Below are 19,054 nucleotides of genomic sequence, written 5' to 3'. Positions count from 1 at the left end.
CCTCCTAACCCTCTCACGTTCCTCGTGACTATCCTAACTGGGGGTCTCTCACCTTCCCCCCCCACCCTTCTTATCCACCATCATCATACCACCAGGCCCTGTCCCATAAGCCTGACCCGCCCCTATCCATTATTAACATCGAACCCTTTCCCCCTCTCCCAAGAACCCCCCATTTCCTCTTGAAAAAAACATCTCCCGGCATCAATCCCTTCCCCCTCCCCTCGCTCGCCTCGTAGGCCCATTGAAACCTGCTAACCAGGCTCCAATGTCCGCAGTCCTCCTCTCATCTCACCTCCGTTCACTAGCCAACTTTAGTTAGCTAGCGCGGGTGGCTCCCCCCGCCAAGATATATCGTCCCCTTCACCCAGTCCCAGAGAAAGAAAAAACAAAAACAACAATCCAACCCATACAATTCACTAAAATAAGATATAACCGTCGCAACACAGAATGCCAATCAACTCAACCAATAATTTGAACTCTGTAACAATGCAGAGCGAAGTAAATTACAATACACATCAGTAAAAAGAAAGCTGTTGCATTTATACATTCTCCAGCTCCCCAATCACAGTCCACAGTCTCTCTTCCAGCTCTGCTCCTCACATCTGTCCCAAGCCTTGTGCCCTCATGAACGCCTCAGCCACCTCCGCTGACTCAAAATAAAAGTCTTTGGCCTCATACGTTACCCTCAGCTTCGCCGGGTATACCATACCAAATCGCACTCCCTTTTTGAACAGTGCCGTCTTCACTCGTCCAAACGCCGCTCGTCTTTTTGCCAACTCCACTGTCAAGTCCTGGTAGATCCTAACTACCGCACCATCCCACTGCACCTCGCGCTTCTGCTTCGCCCAGCTTAATACCTTCTCCTTCATGCAGTACTTATGGAAGCAGATAATTACTGCTCTTGGCGGCTCCTTCACTTTGGGCTTCAGCCTTAATGACCAATGAGCTCGGTCTAGCTCGTACTGGGAGGGGTTCTCCCCCTCCCCCATCAGCTCCGCTAACTTCTTAGCAAAGTATTCTGTTGGCCTTGGGCCCTCTGTCCCTTCAGGCAAGACCACAATTCTCTAAGTGTGCCGTCTCGAGCGGTTCTCCAAGTCCTCAAGTTTTGCTCAGAGTCCTCTGTTGACCTCCACCACCCTCCGCAGCTCGTCCTTCATCGAGGTGAGCTGGTCGCTGTGTTGTGTCACGACCTCCTCCACTTCCTTTATCTACTCGCCCTGCTCTCTCACCTCGGCCAATGTCTTTGCCACAGCTACCCTCACCGGGGTGATTGCCTCCTCCACCATTGGTTTCAATGCGGCCGCCGTCTCCTTCCTCAAGGCCTCCAAGTGCCTCGCAAACTGTTTTTCCACCTCTCCCGCCATCACCTCGGTCATCTTCTCCACCGTAAGTGCAGCCCCACCTTGCGGTTTGGTATCCGCCATCTTGTCAGCACTTTTGCTCGTCTTCTCATTCAACAGCGAGCCCGCGTTTCCTCCCTTCTTAGACACTGCTTTTCGCATCCTTTACAGGCGTTTTGTTCTTCCTTTCTTTTTTTTTCTTTCCACTTTCCCCCCCTTCACCGTCCTGTCCTTCTTCAATCCGTTTTTTTCTTTGAAAAACAGTCAATTCTTCAAAGGGGGTGGGGGGAGAAAAACAAAACTTTCACCAAACTTCTTTAAAACCTCTTCTTTCTCTTCTTTTTTGCATCCCTCCAGACTTTCCCTGGGACTGGACTTCAACCTTCTTAGCACACTCTAGGTGGGAGCCATCTGACGTGGGACATCTCTTCTACATCCCGCCCTGGCTTCGGGCCTGCCACCTCAGCCCCCGTTTGGCTCCGCCCCCGCTGCTCTGCCCTTCGTGCGCATGCTGAGCCCGACGCCTCGGCACCCGCCGCCCGACACCCGTGCGGGGTTCTTCGCCGGTTTTCCAACCAGTCCCGCTAGCTGCCCGTGACGGTCCCAAAGGCCGTCAATAGTTTTTGGGGGGGGGGGGGGGGGGGGGGGGGGATCGAAAAGTCAGGGAAACCCCCAAAAGCACCGCAAATCATGGCCACCGGCAGGAGCTCTTTCCGATAAGGCCGTCCTGCTCTCAAGTGCCACCGGAGGTCCCATTGCCTGGCACTTATGTGGCACACATGTTACTTCTCATTTTTCAGTCCAGGTCTTGCTGCATGTAGGCACGGACTATTTCAGTATCTGCGGAGTTGTGAATCATAGAATTTACAGTGCAGGAGGCCATTCCACCCATCGAGTCTGCACCGGCTCTTGGAAAGAGCACCCTACCCAAGGTCAACGCCTCCACCCTATCCCCATAACCCAGTAACCACACCCGACGCTAAGGGCAATTTTGGACACTAAGGGCAATTTATCGTGGCCAATCCACCTAACCCTGCACATCTTTGGACTGTGGGAGGAAACCGGAGCACCCGGAGTAAACCCACGCACACACGGGGAGGATGTGTAGACTCCGCACAGACAGTGACTAAAGCCGGAATCGAACCTGGGACCCTGGAGCTGTGAAGCAATTGTGCTATCCACAATGCTACTGTGCTGCCATAAATGGTGCTGAACATAATGGTCTGTGTTTTCACAGAGATAGAAGGGTTCTGCACCTCAGCCAAAATAGCGCTGGACCCCCGAATTTAGATGTCCTGCTCCCATATCTGGCAACCACCATTTTTGCCAGGGTACGGTGGGGCAGGACATATCTGCATTTAATGGAAGAAGCAGCATATTTAAACATGTAGCCAGCTGCCTTCACAAATAAGTCATCAACAAGGTTTCTGAATCACAATGTCTGGGATTTATAAATTTGAGGAAAGATCAGATACTCTTTTGGAGAGGTCAGGTACCCATTTGGATTGTTAAGATATGTGCAAAAAATAAATGGATAAACTTTTGGAACTGTCAAGCTGTCAGGTTATTTCAATTTCCTGCACTTTAAATTATGAATAAAAAGTTGAAAACAAGTTGGTGCTTGCGATTAAGAGTCAACCACATTGCTGTGGATCTGGAATCGAATGTAGACCATGTAAGGACAACAGAATTCATTCCCTAAAGGACATGAATGAACTAGACGGATTTTTATGACAATCAACAATGGTTTCATGGGTTTTGTTTTAAATTTAGAGTGCCCAATTCATTTTATCCAATTAAGGGGCAATTTAGCGTGGCCAATCCACCTATCCTGCACATCTTTGGGTTGTGGTGGCGAAACCCACACAAACATGGGGAAAATGTGCAAACTCCACACGGACAGTGACCCAGAGCCGGGATCGAACTTGGGACCTCGGCGCCCTGAGGCTATCCACTGCGCCACTCTGCTGCCCTAGGTTTCATGGTCATCATCAGACTTTTAATTCCAGATTTCTTTAGGTGAATTAAACTTTCTCCATCCGTCATGGTCGGATTCAAACCCAGGTCCCAGAGCATTACCCTCGGTCTCTGGATTACTAGTCCAGCTCGAACCAACACACCACTGTCCTCCTCCCATACATATACGTACATGGTTCTAAATGGATCAGCTATCTTTGGACTACAAATAGACATGTTTGTTTTTCTAAGTTTCTTTAACATAATGAAGTCTGTAATAGACACTTAGAACTTTATTTTATTTTATCTCAGCATGGCTCCTGAGATCTGGCCACGATGGATACTGGGTGTGTTGGCACGGAGGGTATAGGTCCAAAGTCTGTGGGTGGGGGCATGGGTTAGCAAGGATTGGTACTAGGTTGGCATATGGGCTACAAAGGGACATGGAGATGTTGGGGGAATCTTAGGTTGGCACGAAGCATAAACTCTATAAAGGATCATGCGGATGACTAGGGAGTCATGGGTTAACATGAGTTGGCAATGGAGCAATAAAGAGCCATGGCAATGTGTTGGTGCATCATCTGTTGGCATGAGTTGGCATTACATTGGTATGGCAGCCATAAAATTATTATTATTATTAATAAAAGGGCCTTGGAGGTTAGGTCGAGTTGGCATGGATGGGGTATGGAGGTGAGATGGGTGAGGGCTGGAGGGCTGTTTTTTTGTTTTTATTATAAAAGGGATGAAATCCCATAACACTGAGGTGGGTCTTTTCAACAGCCCGACTTGGCACTCGGCGGCTTCCACAAGTCCAATGACCCTGCAATGTTTCCGGAGGCAGTGATTCCAACTTCAGCACGCATTCGCCCTCCCCTTGAACAAAGTTGGGCCACTTTGGAAGTTTCTCCCAAGATGGGTTTGGAGAGTCGGGAAAAACTTTCCAACTCTGTGCTCCTGACTCGGTTACACGGGCCCGAATGTTCGTTCCTATCTGCAAACGCACATCCCCACTTCTGACCTGATAATGGAAGGAAGGTCATTGGTGAAGGAAGGGTGGATGGCTGGGCTCAGGACATCACCCTGAGGAACTCCTGTAGCAATGTCCTGCGACTGAAATGATTGACTACCACAACCACAATCACTTCCTTTCAGCTCGGTATGACTTTGTGCCAAACTGCCATAAATTAAATTTATCCACTGAGTCACAAAGGCATTTATTTCTTGCCGATCTATAATAGTGTCCTTTGAATTTTATTTCAAAAGAATTGATGTATTTTCTTTCTTTTTAAAACATCAGAACTACACATCAAAATGTAACTTGTTTCTAATAGATTGCTCAGCTAAAGATGACATTCTTTGTTTGTGGCCCATTTCTGACCAACTGAGCAGACAGATGTTTTACTGTCACTTCGGAGATAAGGATTGGATCATTTCATCTCTGTGGAGGTGCAGAACCATTTAGTGCCTTCCCCTCGCACTGGACCAGACCAGTTGCTGTCTGTGAAGATTTATCAAGGCTGCAGTATCAATCAGCCTTTGTCTTGACTCAAATTCCTTGTATTATTTTCTCAGAAACCTTCACCTGTGCAATTTGCCTGTCTTGCTGAGCCGGTATGTTGCAAGAACATTTAAAAGAAACAAAATGAAATTGATACCAATGGACTACTTTCACATTTAATAATATTATCAGAATCGTTCATTTGATGTACTGTCTGGTAATTCAGTCTGCCTTTTATTATTCCTAATGCAGTACCCTAGCAAGACCACACACACAGTATCATGTTAGAATTGTTTTTAAAAATGCGTGTGAGTATATAGTGCGAATAAAATGAAGTGGAATTAAACTGGAATAATAAGATGAGAGGCTGTGCTTCAATTATGAATTAAACTGCCACCTAGTGAGAAGTCTGTAAGAAAGTCAAGATAATTCTGTTGTTGGAGGGTGCAAGGGATAGAAACAGGAATGTAAATGGATTTAGGCTTGAAGGCTAGGAATCAGATAACATGGAGTTCAATTGCAATCCAATGGATGCAGTAACCATAGAGAATCAAATGACCATTTATTGTTCTGTATGTACCTTCAGCTTGGAATCCGGAATGATTACAGTTTCACTGATTTTCCACTGGGAAGTTATCAGAATATACACTTACTGCACCTCTATTTTCTCCCAGTAATCAATTAACTTGCAATGATACTGTCGACAACCAACCCTTAACGTAATACAACTCAAACAAAATATTTGGGGACTCTCAGCAGGTCAAACAGCATCTTTTCTTTAATATAAATTTAGAGTACCCAATTTGTTTTTCCAAATAAGGGGCAGTTTAGTGCGACCAATTCACCTACCCTGCACATCTTTGGGTTGTGGGGTGAGACCCATACAAACACAAAGAGAATTTGCAAGCCCCACACGGACAGTGACTCGAGGTCAAGATTGAACCCGGTTCGTCAGCCCCGTGAGGCAGCAGTGCTAACCACTGCACCACCATGCTGCCCTGTCAAGCAGCATCTACAAAGAGAATGCTCAGATCATAGGTCACATGCAACATGTCTGTTGCTTCACAGCTCCAGGGTCCTTTACCTATCCTATCGCTTTAATGATATCTTTTATCTTATTCTGATATATCTCACTTGATCTTTCAATTTATCAAAGGGGCGACTGTAGAAGCCAGGTATTTCAAATACACTTAATATAGGTAAAAAGCTGGCTAAAGCATAAATATTAATTCCCAGTTTTAAAATGAAAGAAACATACAATTTCCAAACTCAGTCATGAGTTTGCAAAACACAGAAGTCTGATAAAAACATTACATTTTTTCCAAGGACAAGGGTTGAATCCATGGCAACGAGGAATAAGAATAAGATCCTCACGCCATTTCAGATTAGAGTAAATCACATCCCACGATTATAATAGCTGAAACATTTTAGACTGTGTTGCCTTGTTTTTAATAAATGGACAGTTAAAACATCAAATCAAATATAATATATATATTTGATTCCAACATTAAAAGACAGTTTGAATTATATTTTCGGAATTATGCCTCGCATAGTATGATGAGATAACATAAGGTCTCCATTGTTGCAGACATGCAACAATTGGAAGTAATGTTACGTCGTGAAGATGGACGGCTTGTTATCAAATCAAATGTGTTTGAGTCTAAATCAAACCAATTAGGATTATATTGGGGTGTGATCGGATCGCTTAAGACAGATATGAAATAGTATATCCATGGATGATTTGGCCACCATTTTAGACAGAAAGAAAGAAAGACAGGAGAGAAAGGAAAGAAAGGAGAGGCAGAAAGGAAGAAGAAAGGAGAGAAAGACAGAAAGCCAGAGCGAGAGACAGAGAGAGCCATAAAGTAAAGGAAGAGAATTAGAAAAGAGTTCTGTATTCATATTTCATTTTCATACTTTGACTTCAGACTTTGACTTTTAAAGTTGTGTTCAGGCTACTGTCTCAGAAGATAATTCCGGTGATTCTTTGAAGAAAATCAAATTGTCTACAAACTACCTTTTAAATGATTTTCAAGTTGTAACCAATGAACTCTAAATAAAACAATTCTTATTTGCACCTAACAAGTTTTTAAACTTGATTTTCTACTGAGTTTCAGCAATGCTCAAGAACAACCGGTAACCTTAAATTGAAGCTCTACTTCACAATCATAAGTTCCTTCAGTAATTATCTGTGCGGAGTCTGCTCATTCTCTCCGTGTCTGTGTGGGATGACTCCGGGTGCTCCAGTTTCCTCCCACAAGTCCCAAAAGACGTGCTTGTTAGGTGAATTGGACACTCTCTATTCTCCCTCTGTGTACCCGAACAGGTGCTGGAGTGTGGCGACTAGGGGATTTTCACAGTAACTTCATTGTACTGTTAATGTAAGCCTACTTGTGACAATAATAAAGATTATTATTATTATTTCACAAACTGATCTACCTGCTGCTTATTCCTTTATTTCAAATGTTAGCAGTTTCTTTTTACTAAGGTCTGTATACATCAGTACAATAAGAAAATTTTAAAAAGGCGCAGGGGGAAGCTGATTCACAAGGAAATCATAGAAATTACAAACATTAAAACCTACAATACTGATCATTAATACACGATGAACAGTTAGCAGTTCAATCTCAAGGACAATATTTAAAGGGATGGCTGGACAACTTTATATCCCATGTAAATGTGTGCCGAAAGGTGAATTAACATTAATTTAGAAGTGTGAGTTATTTTGAACTGAATACAATAATTGGGGTTAAAGGCTTGAGCTACAATTAAAATAGCTGTTACTTCAAAATTGCTGATAGTTTTGAACAGGTCAATTGATGGTAAAGTAGACTATATTGAACTTGCTTTCATTTTGCTTTTATAGTAGAAATCTAGTGCTAGGAAACATATAGTTAACAGTAACTTTAAAAAAAATACATTTTAAAGTTTAATTTACTAATTAATTGACGCAATGTCAATTAGAGGGGTGCAGTGCTCTGACTGTGAGATGTGGCAGGTCCGGGAGGCTTCCAGCGTCCCGGATGGCTTCATCTGCAGAAAATGCACCCAACTGGAGCTCCTCACAGACCGCATGGTTCGGTTGGAGCAGCAGTTGGATGCACTTAGGAGCATGCAGGTGGCGGAAAACATCATAGATAGCAGTTATATAAATGTGGTCACACCCAAGGTGCAGGCAGAGAAATGGGTGACCACCAGAAAGGGCAGGCAGTCAGTGCAGGAATCCCCTGTGGTTTCCACCTCTCGAACAGGTATACCCCTTTGGATACTGTTGGGGAGGATAGCCTATCAGGGGAAAACAGCAGCAGCCAGAGCAGTGGCACCACGGCTGGCTCTGATGTTCAGCAGGGAGGGTCAAAGCGCAGAAGAGCAATAGTCACAGGGGACCCTATAGTCAGGAGCACAGATAGGTGCTTCTGTGGACGTGAAAGAGACTCCAGGATGGTATGTTGCCTCCCTGGTGCCAGGGTCCAGGATGTCTCCAAACGGGTAGTGGGCATCCTGAAGGGGGAGGGCAAACAGGCAGAGGTTGTTGTACATATTGGTACTAACAACATAGGCAGGAAGGGGCATGAGGTCCTGCAGCAGGAGTTCAAGGAGCTAGGCAGAAAGTTAAAAGACAGGACCTCTAGGGTTGTAATCTCGGGATTACTCCCTGTGCGACATGCCAGAGATAGAGCAGCTAAACATGTGGCTAAACAGCTGGTGTAGGAGGGAGGGTTTCTGTTATCTGGACCACTGGGAACTCTTTTGGTGCAGGTGTGACCTGTATAAGTAGGACTGGTTGCATCTAAACTGGAGAGGCATAAATATCCTGGCCGCGAGATTTGCTAGTGTCACATGGGAGGATTTAAACTAGTATGGGGGGGGGGGGGGGGGGGGGGGGCACGGAGCAATAGGTCAGAAGGTGAAAGCATTGAGGGAGAACTAGGGAATAGGGCCAGTATGGCTCTGAGGAAGAGCAGACAGGGAGATGTTGCTGAAAACAGCGGTTCTGGTGGCCTGAAGTGCAGATGTGTAATGCAGGAAGTATAACATGGAAGGCAGATGAACCTAGAGCTTGGATTAGTACTTGGAACTATGATGTTGTTTCCATTACAGAGACCTGGTTGAGGGAAGGACAGGATTGGCAGCTAAACGTTCCAGGATTTAGATGTTTCAGGTGGGATAGAGGGGGATGTAAAAGGGGTGGCGGAGTTGCGCTACTGGTTAGGGAGAATATCACAGCTGTACTGCGGGAGGACACCTCAGAGGGCAGCAAGGCTATATGGGTAGAGATTAGGAATAAGAAGTGTGCAGTCATAATGTTGGGGGTTTACTACAGGCCACCCAACAGCCAGCAGGAGATAGAGGAGCAGATAGGTAGACAGATTTTGGAAAAGATTAAAAACAACAGGGTTGTTGTGATGGGAGACTTCAACTTCCCCAATATTGACTGGGACTCAATTAGTGCTAGGGGTTTAGACAGGGGAAAGTTTGTAAGGAGCATCCAGGAGGGCTTCTTAAAACAATATGTAGATAGTCCAACTAGGGAAGGGGCTGTACTGGACCTGGTATTGGGGAATGAGCCCGGCCAGGTGGTAGAAGTTTCAGTAGGGAAGCATTTCGGGAACAGTGACCACAATTCAGTAAGTTTTAAAGTGCTGGTGGACAAGGATAAGAGTGGTCCGAGGGTGAATGTGCTAAATTGGGGGAAGGTTAATTATGACAATATTAGGCGGGAACTGAAGAACCTAGATTGGGGGCGGATGTTTGAGGGTAAATCAACATCTGACATGTGGGGGGCTTTCAAATGTCAGTTGAAAGGAATTCAGGACCGGCATGTTCCTGTGCGGAAGAAGGATAAATACGGCAAATTTCGGGAACCTTGGATAACGAGAGATATTGTTGGCCTCGTCGAAAAGAAAAAGGAGGCATTTGTCAGGGCTAGAAGGCTGGGAACAGACGAAGCCTGTGTGCAATATAAGGAACGTAGGAAGTAACTCAAGCAAGGGGTCAGGAGGGCTAGAAGAGGCCACGAAAAGTCATTGGCAAATAGGGTTAAGGAAAATCCCAAGGCTTTCTACACGTACATAAAAAGCAAGAGGGTAGCCAGGGAAAGAGGGTTGGCCCACTGAAGGATAGGGAAGGGAATCTATGTGTGGAGCCAGAGGAAATGGGCGAGGTACTAAATGAATACTTTGCATCAGTATTCACCAAAGAGAAGGAATTGGTGGATGTTGAGTCTGGAGAATAGCCTGTAGATAGCCTGGGTCACATTGAGATCCAAAAAGACAAGGTGTTGAGCGTCTTGAAAAATATTCCTCCCACAGTCCAAAGATGTGCGGGTTAGGTGGATTGGCCATGCTAAATTGCCTGTAGTGTCCTAAAAGTAAGGTTAAGGGGGGGGTTGTTGGGTTACGGGTATAGCGTGGGTTTGAGTAGGGTGATCATGGCTCGGCACAACAGCGAGGGCCGAAGGGCCTGTTCTGTGCTGTACTGTTCTATGTTCTATAAGTCCACAGGGCCTGATGGGATCTACCCCAGAATACTGAAGGAGGCTAGAGAGGAAATTGCTGAGGCCTTGACGGTAATCTTTGGATCCTCACTGCCTTCAGGTGCTGTCCCGGAGGACGGGAGAATAGCCAATGCTGTTCCTTTGTTTAAGAAGGGTGGCAAGGATAATCCAGGGAACTACAGGCCAGTGAGCCTTACATCAGTGGTAGGGAAATTACTGGAGAGAATTCTTCGAGACAGGATCTACACCCATTTGGAAGCAAATGGACGTATTAGCGAGAGGCAGCATGGTTTTGTGAAGGGAAGGTCGTGTCTCACTAACTTGATAGAGTTTTTCAAAGAGGTCACAAAGATGATTGATGCAGGTAGAGCAGTGGATGTTGTCTATATGGACTTCAGTAAGGCCTTTGACAAGGTCCCTCATGGTAGACTGGTAGAAAAGGTGAAGTCATACGGGATCAGGGGTGAGCTGGCAAGATGGATACAGAACTGGCTAGGTCATAGAAGGCAGAGAGTAGCAATGGAAGGGTGCTTTTCTAATTGGAGGGCTGTGACTAGTGGTGTTCCGCAGGGATCAATGCTGGGACCTTTGCTGTTCATAGTATATATAAATGATTTGGAGGAAAATGTAACTGGTCTGATTAGTAAGTTTACAGACGACACAAAGGTTGGTAGAATTGCGGATAGCGATGAGGACTGTCAGAGAATACAGCAGGATTTAGATAGTTTGGAGACTTGGGCAGAGAGATGGCAGATGGAGTTTAATCCGGACAAATGTGAGGTAATGCATTTTGGAAGGTCTAATGCAGGTAGGGAATATACAGTGAATGGTAGAACCCTCAAGAATATTGAAAGTCAGAGAGATCTAGGTGTACAGGTTCACAGGTCACTGAAAGGGGCAACACAGGTGGAGAAGGTAGTCAAGAAGGCATACGGCATGCTTGCCTTCATTGGCCGGGGCATTGAGTATAAAAATTGGCAAGTCATGTTGCAGCTGTATAGGACCTTAGTTAGGCCACACTTGCAGTATAGTGTTCAATTCTGGTCGCCACACTACCAGAAGGCTTTAGAGAGGGTGCAGAAGAGATTTACCAGGATGTTGCCTGGTATGGAGGGCATTAGCTATGAGGAGCGGTTGAATAAACTCGGTTTGTTCTCACTGGAACGATGGAGGTTGAGGGGCGGCCTGATGGAGGTCCACAAAATTATGAGGGGCATAGACAGAGTGGATAGTCAGAGGCTTTTTCCCAGGGTAGAGGGGTCAATTACTAGGGGGGCATAGGTTTACGGTGCGAGGGGCAAAATTTAGAGGCGATGTACGAGGCAAGTTTTTTTACACAGAGGGTAGTGGGTGCCTGGAACTCACTGCCGGAGGAGGTGGTGGAAGCAGGGACGATAGTGACATTTACGGGGCATCTTGACAAATACATGAATAAGATGGGAATAGAGGGATACAGACCCAGGAAGTGTTGAAGATTTTAGTTTAAATGAGCAGCATGGTCGGCACAGGCTTGGAAGGCCGAAGGGCCTGTTCCTGTGCTGTACTTTTCCTTGTTCTTTGTTCATATTAATACCAGTGGGACACTTTCACTGCAGATTACTGAAGGATGGGTGTTGTGCAGCAGGCAGCAAGCCTAGGGCAAACCTGCCACATTCAGCAAGATTAGCACACAGGAAGGCAATGATTTTTAGCAGGACTTCCTGGATGTCAGCCCTAGTGAATCTGGCAGATTTATATTAGGGTTGCCATCAGCGATGCAAGACCGACACTTTGGGAACAGGCAGTATAGACACCCATATAAAACACCTTGGGATGTTATACTACATTCAAGACACTTTATAAATTCTAGCACTTGCTGTATTTAAAAGCAGCCTTTCCCCGCCACAGCTTCATTCTCTCCAGACTTGCAAAGAATGAATTATCGTTTTAGGAACATGTTGCTTCAATTGGGGTAAGTTGGTCAAAAGCAACGGGAAAGAAGCTAACTGTGTAAGAAAGAAAGCATCTTGCATCTGTACGGTCACGAAAGGCGACACAGTGGTTAGCACTATTGCCTCACACCATTGAGGACCCAGGTCACTGTCCGTGTGGGGTTTGCACATTCTCCCCGTGTCTGTGTGGGTTTCACCCCCATAACCCAAAGATGTGCAGGCTAGGTGAATTGGCCACGCTAAATTGCCCCTTAATTGGAAAAAAAAGAATTGGGTACTCTAAAATTTAAAATAAAAATCTGGACGGTCGCATATCAGCTCTCTCAAAAGTCTGAAAGTGTTTCATTCAGAAATAATTACTTTGAGGTACTGCTGTGTTGCATAAATAAAATTATTAATGTTGATGTATAAAATGCACCTAACGGTACAGTTGTGCATTGTGCCTGGAAAGGATATAAAACAATAGATTCTAGGTCTGCTATGAGTGGTAACATTCGGCAATAGTTTGTTGTGATGAGTTAAGCGTATCACACAAGAAGCCTGTTTCACAACATTAGTGTATTGGGGCTGTTGATTTCGCAGGCAAGTCTCCATCATTTATTCTCCACCTCTAGTTGCCCTGTGAAGGTGGTGCCTTCATTCTGAAGTGAAATTCATTGAGCAGTTTGCTATAACTGAGTGGCCAGACTGAGTGAGGACAACAGGTTTCTTTCACTGAAGGACACTAGTAACCATTTGCTTCATTGATTAAAAATATGGGAACACTCAGTTAAGACAGAGATTAGGGGAAATTATTTTCTCAAGAGGGTCATGGGTCTTTGGAACCCCCTTCCTCAAAAGGCGGTGGAAACTGAGTCTTTGAATATTTTGATGGCAGAGCTAGATAGATTATTGATCAACAAGGGGTGAAAGGTGATCAAGGTAGGCGGGAATGTGGAGTTGAGATTGCAAACAGAATTTATTGAGCAGCGGAGGGGCCGAGTGGTCTACTCCTGCTCCCAATTCGTATCTTCGTAAATTCAATAAGTTTTATGGTCACTTTCCTGATACCAGTTTTTCAATTCTAGACCTTTTTTTGTTATAAATTGAATTCAAATTCTCAAACCTGCAAATTCTCAAACCGCCATGCTAGGATTTGAACTCATGTTCCTGGATTAGATCAGCACGGGTCCAGTTACATTATTACTATGTTACCATATCCCACTCTACAGGCCATTTCGATAATGCACTGAGGATAACAAGGATGGCATTTTCAATCTATTATCATGACAATTGGAACATATCAAATGCGAAGATGGATTAAGATTATTTTAGCTCTAATCTATGCCTCTACAAATCCTCTAGCATCTTTCAGATGCGGTGGAGCAATACGTCAGTTTTAGACTTTGATTGCTAAATAAATGTAACAGTAGACGTACAAACAAATAAATATTATATATTCACATAATATATATTACATACACACTATATTAAATTATATATACATTCTAATTATCTTTTAGAAAGAGTTTTTCTTTCGATATGCATTAATGCATTGTGTCAGCAAATCTACTCTTGTGCTCTCACAATCACACTGAAGACGCCTGAAAGTCTCTTGTCTGTATGGAAGCTGTATCTCAAACTCCATTTACCTCCCTTCTCTCCATTTCCCATGATGTCCAGTTCAAACAAAAATCTATTGATCTCAGTCAAGAACGATTTACCTGGTCTTTCACCACCTCTTCTGCAGTTTCTTCTAAACCCAGCTCATAACACAGTCTCATAAACAGAGGGCCGAACTTGAATTCTCCAAATGCCATATTTCTGTTCTCAGCATGGTATCTGTGGGACAAACAAGAAGAGTACTGCACACGAGCGTCACTAAATTATTATTTTGTTTCTTCATAAATTTAGAGTACCCAAATTTTCTTTTTCCAATTAAGGGACAATTTAGCGTGGCCAATTCACCTAACCTGCACATCTTTGGGTTGTGGGGGGTGACACCCGCGCAGTTATGGGGAGAATGTGCAAGCTCCACATGGACAGTGACCCGAGGCCGTGATCGAACCCGGGTCCTCAGCACCGTAGGCAGCAGTGTTAACCACTGCGCCACCGAGCCCCTCCCCAGTGTCACTAAATTATACAAAACGATAGCAGTGTCCATGGTCGGAATTAAATTACTAATTACTTGACGACAACTGCTGTGCCAAATGCAAAGTTAAATTCAATTGTTCGATTTTATACTCTCCGCTCTTCTATCAGCACAATGACAAGGCTGTCTGGATACCAAAGGCAATGACCTCTGGTTTAAACCATTAACTGACAACCTTGGATAATGTGGGAAGATATTTTAGTTTGCTCTCTCCCAAGAAAATGAAGGAAGTGAATAAATAGATAGCTCAGGAACTTGTTTGTTCTAAATAATATTTAACTCTTCCTCATCACAAAAGGCAACTAATGATCAGGTGGGTATTTATGACAAGTTTTATGGCCATTTTGTGACGAAACAAGTTTTTATTTATAGCTTTATTTTGTTATAAATTGAACTCCCTTCAATTCAACCCATACTCCATGATACAAAATGTAATCTTTTGCATTTAATAAATGGCAAAGTGTCCAAATGTTTGGAATAAGAAGGGGTGCATGCTGGTGATGCTTAATTCACTGAGAGTCACATAGGATTTATGTGGAAATGTGAGGCCCCATGCTTAAAGACATCAAAATTGAGATCTCAGAAACATTGAAAAAACAAGATCCCGAAGCACAATAAATTGCCATGTGCACAAACAACCAGAAACACTCAATGCATTAAATGTACAAACCAGGTAGCAACATTGTGTGGCAAAGAAAAGATTCCCCATGATATGAAAATTGCCATAGGTTCTGGCCGAATTATGCTACTTCATCTTCAGCTTCAGTAGCCTTTCACGACTTTACAATTGTTATTGAATGCCAATCATTCACTCGTGCCCACAAAGTGAACAGTTATAAGTGTGGACTTGCAACCTTTCCAATTGTGAATTGCTTTCAGAAGCATTGTTTAAAATGTAACATTTCAAGTTAACTTTTAAAAACATCTTCTTTCTCTTACTCTCTGTGTCACAGTGGTTAGCACTACTGCTTCACAACATCAGGAACCCAGGTTTGATTCCGGGTTTCGGTGACTAACTGTGTGGAGTTTGCATGTTCTCCCTGTATCTGCGTGGGTTTCTTCCGGGTGCTCTGGTTTCTGCCCACCGCCCAAAGGTAGTTGGATTGCGCAGGATAACGGGGATAGGGCGGAGGAGTGGGCCTGGGTAGAGTGCTCTTTCGGAGGGTCAGTGCAGACCTGAAGAGCCAAATATGCTCCATCTGCAGTGTAGGGATTCTATGATCACTTATTTTTGTATCTGATTTGACAATGTATTCTTTCAGTTTAATTCACAGTTTCACTCAGTCCATTCTTTGTTTATTTGTCGATCTTAATTTTTATTGGTTAAAAGACTTATTTCTTGCCTTGTTGTTCATGAAGGTCTTTTTTTATATATTTGTCCACGAGATGTGGGCATCGCTGGCTCGGCCAAAATTTACAGCTCATCCCTAATTGCCCTTGAAAGGATGGTGGTGAGCTGCCTTCATGAACAGCTGCAGATCATGTGTTATAGGAACATCAACCGTGTTGTTAGGAAAATGCTGTCAGAGGTGCCTTGGTGAGTTGCTGCTGTGCATTGTGTAGATGGTACACACTGCTGCCACAATGCGTCAGTGATGGAAGGAGTGAATGTTGAAGTTGGTGGATGGGTGCCAATCAAGCAGGAGACTTTGTCTTGGATGGTGCCGAGCTTCTCGAGTTGTAGCTGCACTCATGTAGGCAATTTTCTTTTATTCGTTCATGGGATGTGGGGTCGCTGGCTGGGCCAACATTTATTGCCATTCCCTGAGGGTATTTAAGAATCAACCACATTACTGTGGGTCTGGAGTCACATGTAGGCAGACCGGGTAAAGACAACAGATTTCCTTCCCAAAAAGAACGTTTGTGAACCCGATCGGTTTTTACAACAATTGACGACGGTTTCATGGTTGTAACTTTTAATTCCAAATTATTTTTTCCAATTCAATCTGGATAAGTGTGAGGTGATGCACTTGGGTAGGACAAACAATGCAAGGGAATACATGATAAATGTTTTCCTTGCATTGCAGGAGGTCATTCAGCCCATCAAGTCTGCACTGACCCTCCAAAAGAGCACCCCACTCAGGCCCACTCTCCTGCTCTATCCACTTAATCTTTGGACACTAAGGGAAATTTAGCATGGCCAATCCACATAACCTGCACATCTTTGGACTGTGGGAGGAAACCGGAGCACCTGGAGGAAACCCACGCAGACAGGGGGAGAACGTATAAACTCCACAGTCACCCAAGGCTGAAATCGAACCGGGTCCCTGGCGCTATGAGGCAGCAGCGCGCACCACTGTGCCATCCAGCTGAATTTCAAATCTACTTAAATTGTCGTTATTGAAGGCAGCACAATGGTTAGCACTGCTGCATCACGGCGCAGAGGACCCGGGTTCGTACCCGGCCCCATGTCACTGTCCGTGGGGAGTTTGCCCATTCTCCCCAGTCTGCGTGGATCTCACCCAAACAATCCAAAAGATGTGCAGGGTAGGTGGAGTGGCCACGCTAAATTGCCCCTTGATTTGAAAAATAAAAACGTTTGAAAAAAATATTGTTGTTACTGGAACCCAAGTTACTGCTCGGTTGTGGTTGACTGTATGAAAATTTAAACATAAGAAATATCCTATCATTCCACTTCACATGTGCTCACTAAACAATAGACAGAGAATCTCAGACAATAGTAACTACTTCCATATAATTGCTAGCATTAACATCAGTCTGAATAAAATGGCAAGGGTGGGGGAGCGAGAAGCAAAGTTGGCATGAAGCTGACATGCTCCATACTGCCTGCATGTAGCCATCACACAATGCAGAGTGGCTAAACGAGGGCCAAGTGGGAATTGTGCCCCTCGGTGGGTAGGAAGTCCTGCCCCCCAGAGCTCCTGGCCAATCCATCAGTCCTGGCAGTGCCAAAGGTGCACCTGTGGCTGCTACCGGTACTGCAGGAGAAGAAGAAATAGGCCCATGGATCAGGTAGAACAAAGAACATACAGTGCAGGAGGCCATTCAGCCCATCGAGTCTGCACCAACCCACTCAAGCCCTCACTTCAACCCTATCCCCGTAACCCAATCACCCCTCCTAACCTTTTTGGTCGCGAAGGGCAATTTATCATGGCCAATCCACCTAACCTGCCCGTCTTTGGACTGTGGGAGGAAACCAGAGCACCCGGAGGAAACCCATGCACAGGGGGAGAACGTACAGACTCCGCACAGACAGTGACCTAGCAGGGAATCGAACCTGGGACCCTGGCGCTGTGAAGCCACAGTGCTATCCACTTGTGCTACCCGTACAGGTAAGAACATCTTGTACTTGGCAGATTTAGCAAACGTGGGTGGGGGAGCAGAGGGGGTGGATTTAAGCCTGCAAGCCAGTAGGGAATGGAATGTTCGAAAGTGTGGCACGCTGGCATAAACGTTTCTTCTTCAGAGAGTCGAGAGTTTCTCTCTCCAGATGCTGACAGACCTGCTGAGTTTTTCCAGCACTTCCTGTTTTTAATTACAGGTCAAGTCAATGCCTTCGAAGCAGTCAACAATCTGAAACTTCACTCTGTTACGCTCTTCCCAGATGCTGCCAGACCTGCTGAGTGTTTTCAGCAGGAAGATTGTAGTTTTAAGCTATCAGAACACTGGCTAAAAGACATGAGTGTATTAGGGAATTGAAGCAGGAAAATGGCATTCACAAGCTTGGAATTATAAATGGAATTGAATATAAACTATTCACCTTAATTAGGAATAGAAATTCATATTCGTTGGATATAATATTGTTAATTTTTAAGTAACATACCTGTAAATTATATTCTTTGCTACTTCGACATTTGCTGGTGTTTGGCACAAATGTAACAACGTTTTTAAATCATTCTTGAGGAGTAACTCATTGTTTTTTAACTTTTCTTCAATGTTGTTGAAATATTGATCTGTAGAATAAACGATGATCAAAAATATTTAAACTTTTGCATGGGCAGCAAAATAAAATATTTAATGGGCGAAATTCTCACATACCCGATGCCCCGTGTAGCGTCAAAAGGCCCATCGGCGTAAAATCATGTTTCAATTCTCCAACTCGCGGGTCAGTCATCCCGTTGGCAGGTGATGCGAACGTCATTTTAATTCATTTGCATCTCATGAATATTTATTATAACAGCTGTCCACGGGTGGCAAAGTGGCACAGTGGTTATCACTGTTGCCTCACTAGGAGGACCCGGGTTCGATCACTCTCTGTGTGGAATATGCACATTCTTCCCATGTTTGCGTGGGTCTCACCCCCACAACCCAAAGGTGCGCATGGTAGGTGGATTGACCACACTACAATTGCCCCTTGATTGCAAAAATTTGAAAAAAAGCTGCCCACCAGTGTTCCGCCAGGCCTTCCAATCTTGTGCTAAGCCAGCGAGAAATCACATTGCGTCAATCCCCATTGCTAAAGAGGGCGTGCAAAATATCGCTGTTCCTTCACTTGTCATTGGATCAAAATCCTGGAACTCCCTTCCTAACAGCATGGTAAGTTTACGTACACCAGATGAATTTCAGCAGTTAGAGAAAGTGCTTCACCACGTTCAAGGGCAATTAGGGATGAGCAATGATTCATCGTTGAAAAAAAGATGAGCATGAGTCTGGCCAGCCATGCCCACATCCAAGTATAAATTTTAAAAAACTCTTCTTTTAATGGATGTGGACATCATTGGTTAGGCCAGCATTTACTGC

At 44.5% G+C, this 19,054-nt stretch overlaps 1 protein-coding gene across 2 annotated transcripts in view; it reads right to left on the bottom strand.

The window, feature by feature from the left end:
• ptcd2 (pentatricopeptide repeat domain 2) overlaps positions 1 to 19,054 on the bottom strand; it is a 49,749-nt gene that overhangs the window by 20,525 nt on the left and 10,170 nt on the right. For both annotated transcript variants that reach the window (XM_038805422.1, XM_038805423.1), the window contains 2 exons: positions 18,138 to 18,267; positions 13,926 to 14,043 (listed from right to left, as the gene is read on the bottom strand). In XM_038805422.1, the coding sequence (XP_038661350.1) occupies positions 13,926 to 14,043; positions 18,138 to 18,267 (248 nt within the window). The remainder of the gene's footprint in view (positions 1 to 13,925; positions 14,044 to 18,137; positions 18,268 to 19,054) is intronic.

The sequence above is a fragment of the Scyliorhinus canicula genome, chromosome 8, assembly GCF_902713615.1.
Source record: "Scyliorhinus canicula chromosome 8, sScyCan1.1, whole genome shotgun sequence".
In the NCBI taxonomy this organism is placed as follows: domain Eukaryota; kingdom Metazoa; phylum Chordata; class Chondrichthyes; order Carcharhiniformes; family Scyliorhinidae; genus Scyliorhinus; species Scyliorhinus canicula.
This window is presented reverse-complemented; position numbering and strand designations above follow the sequence as displayed.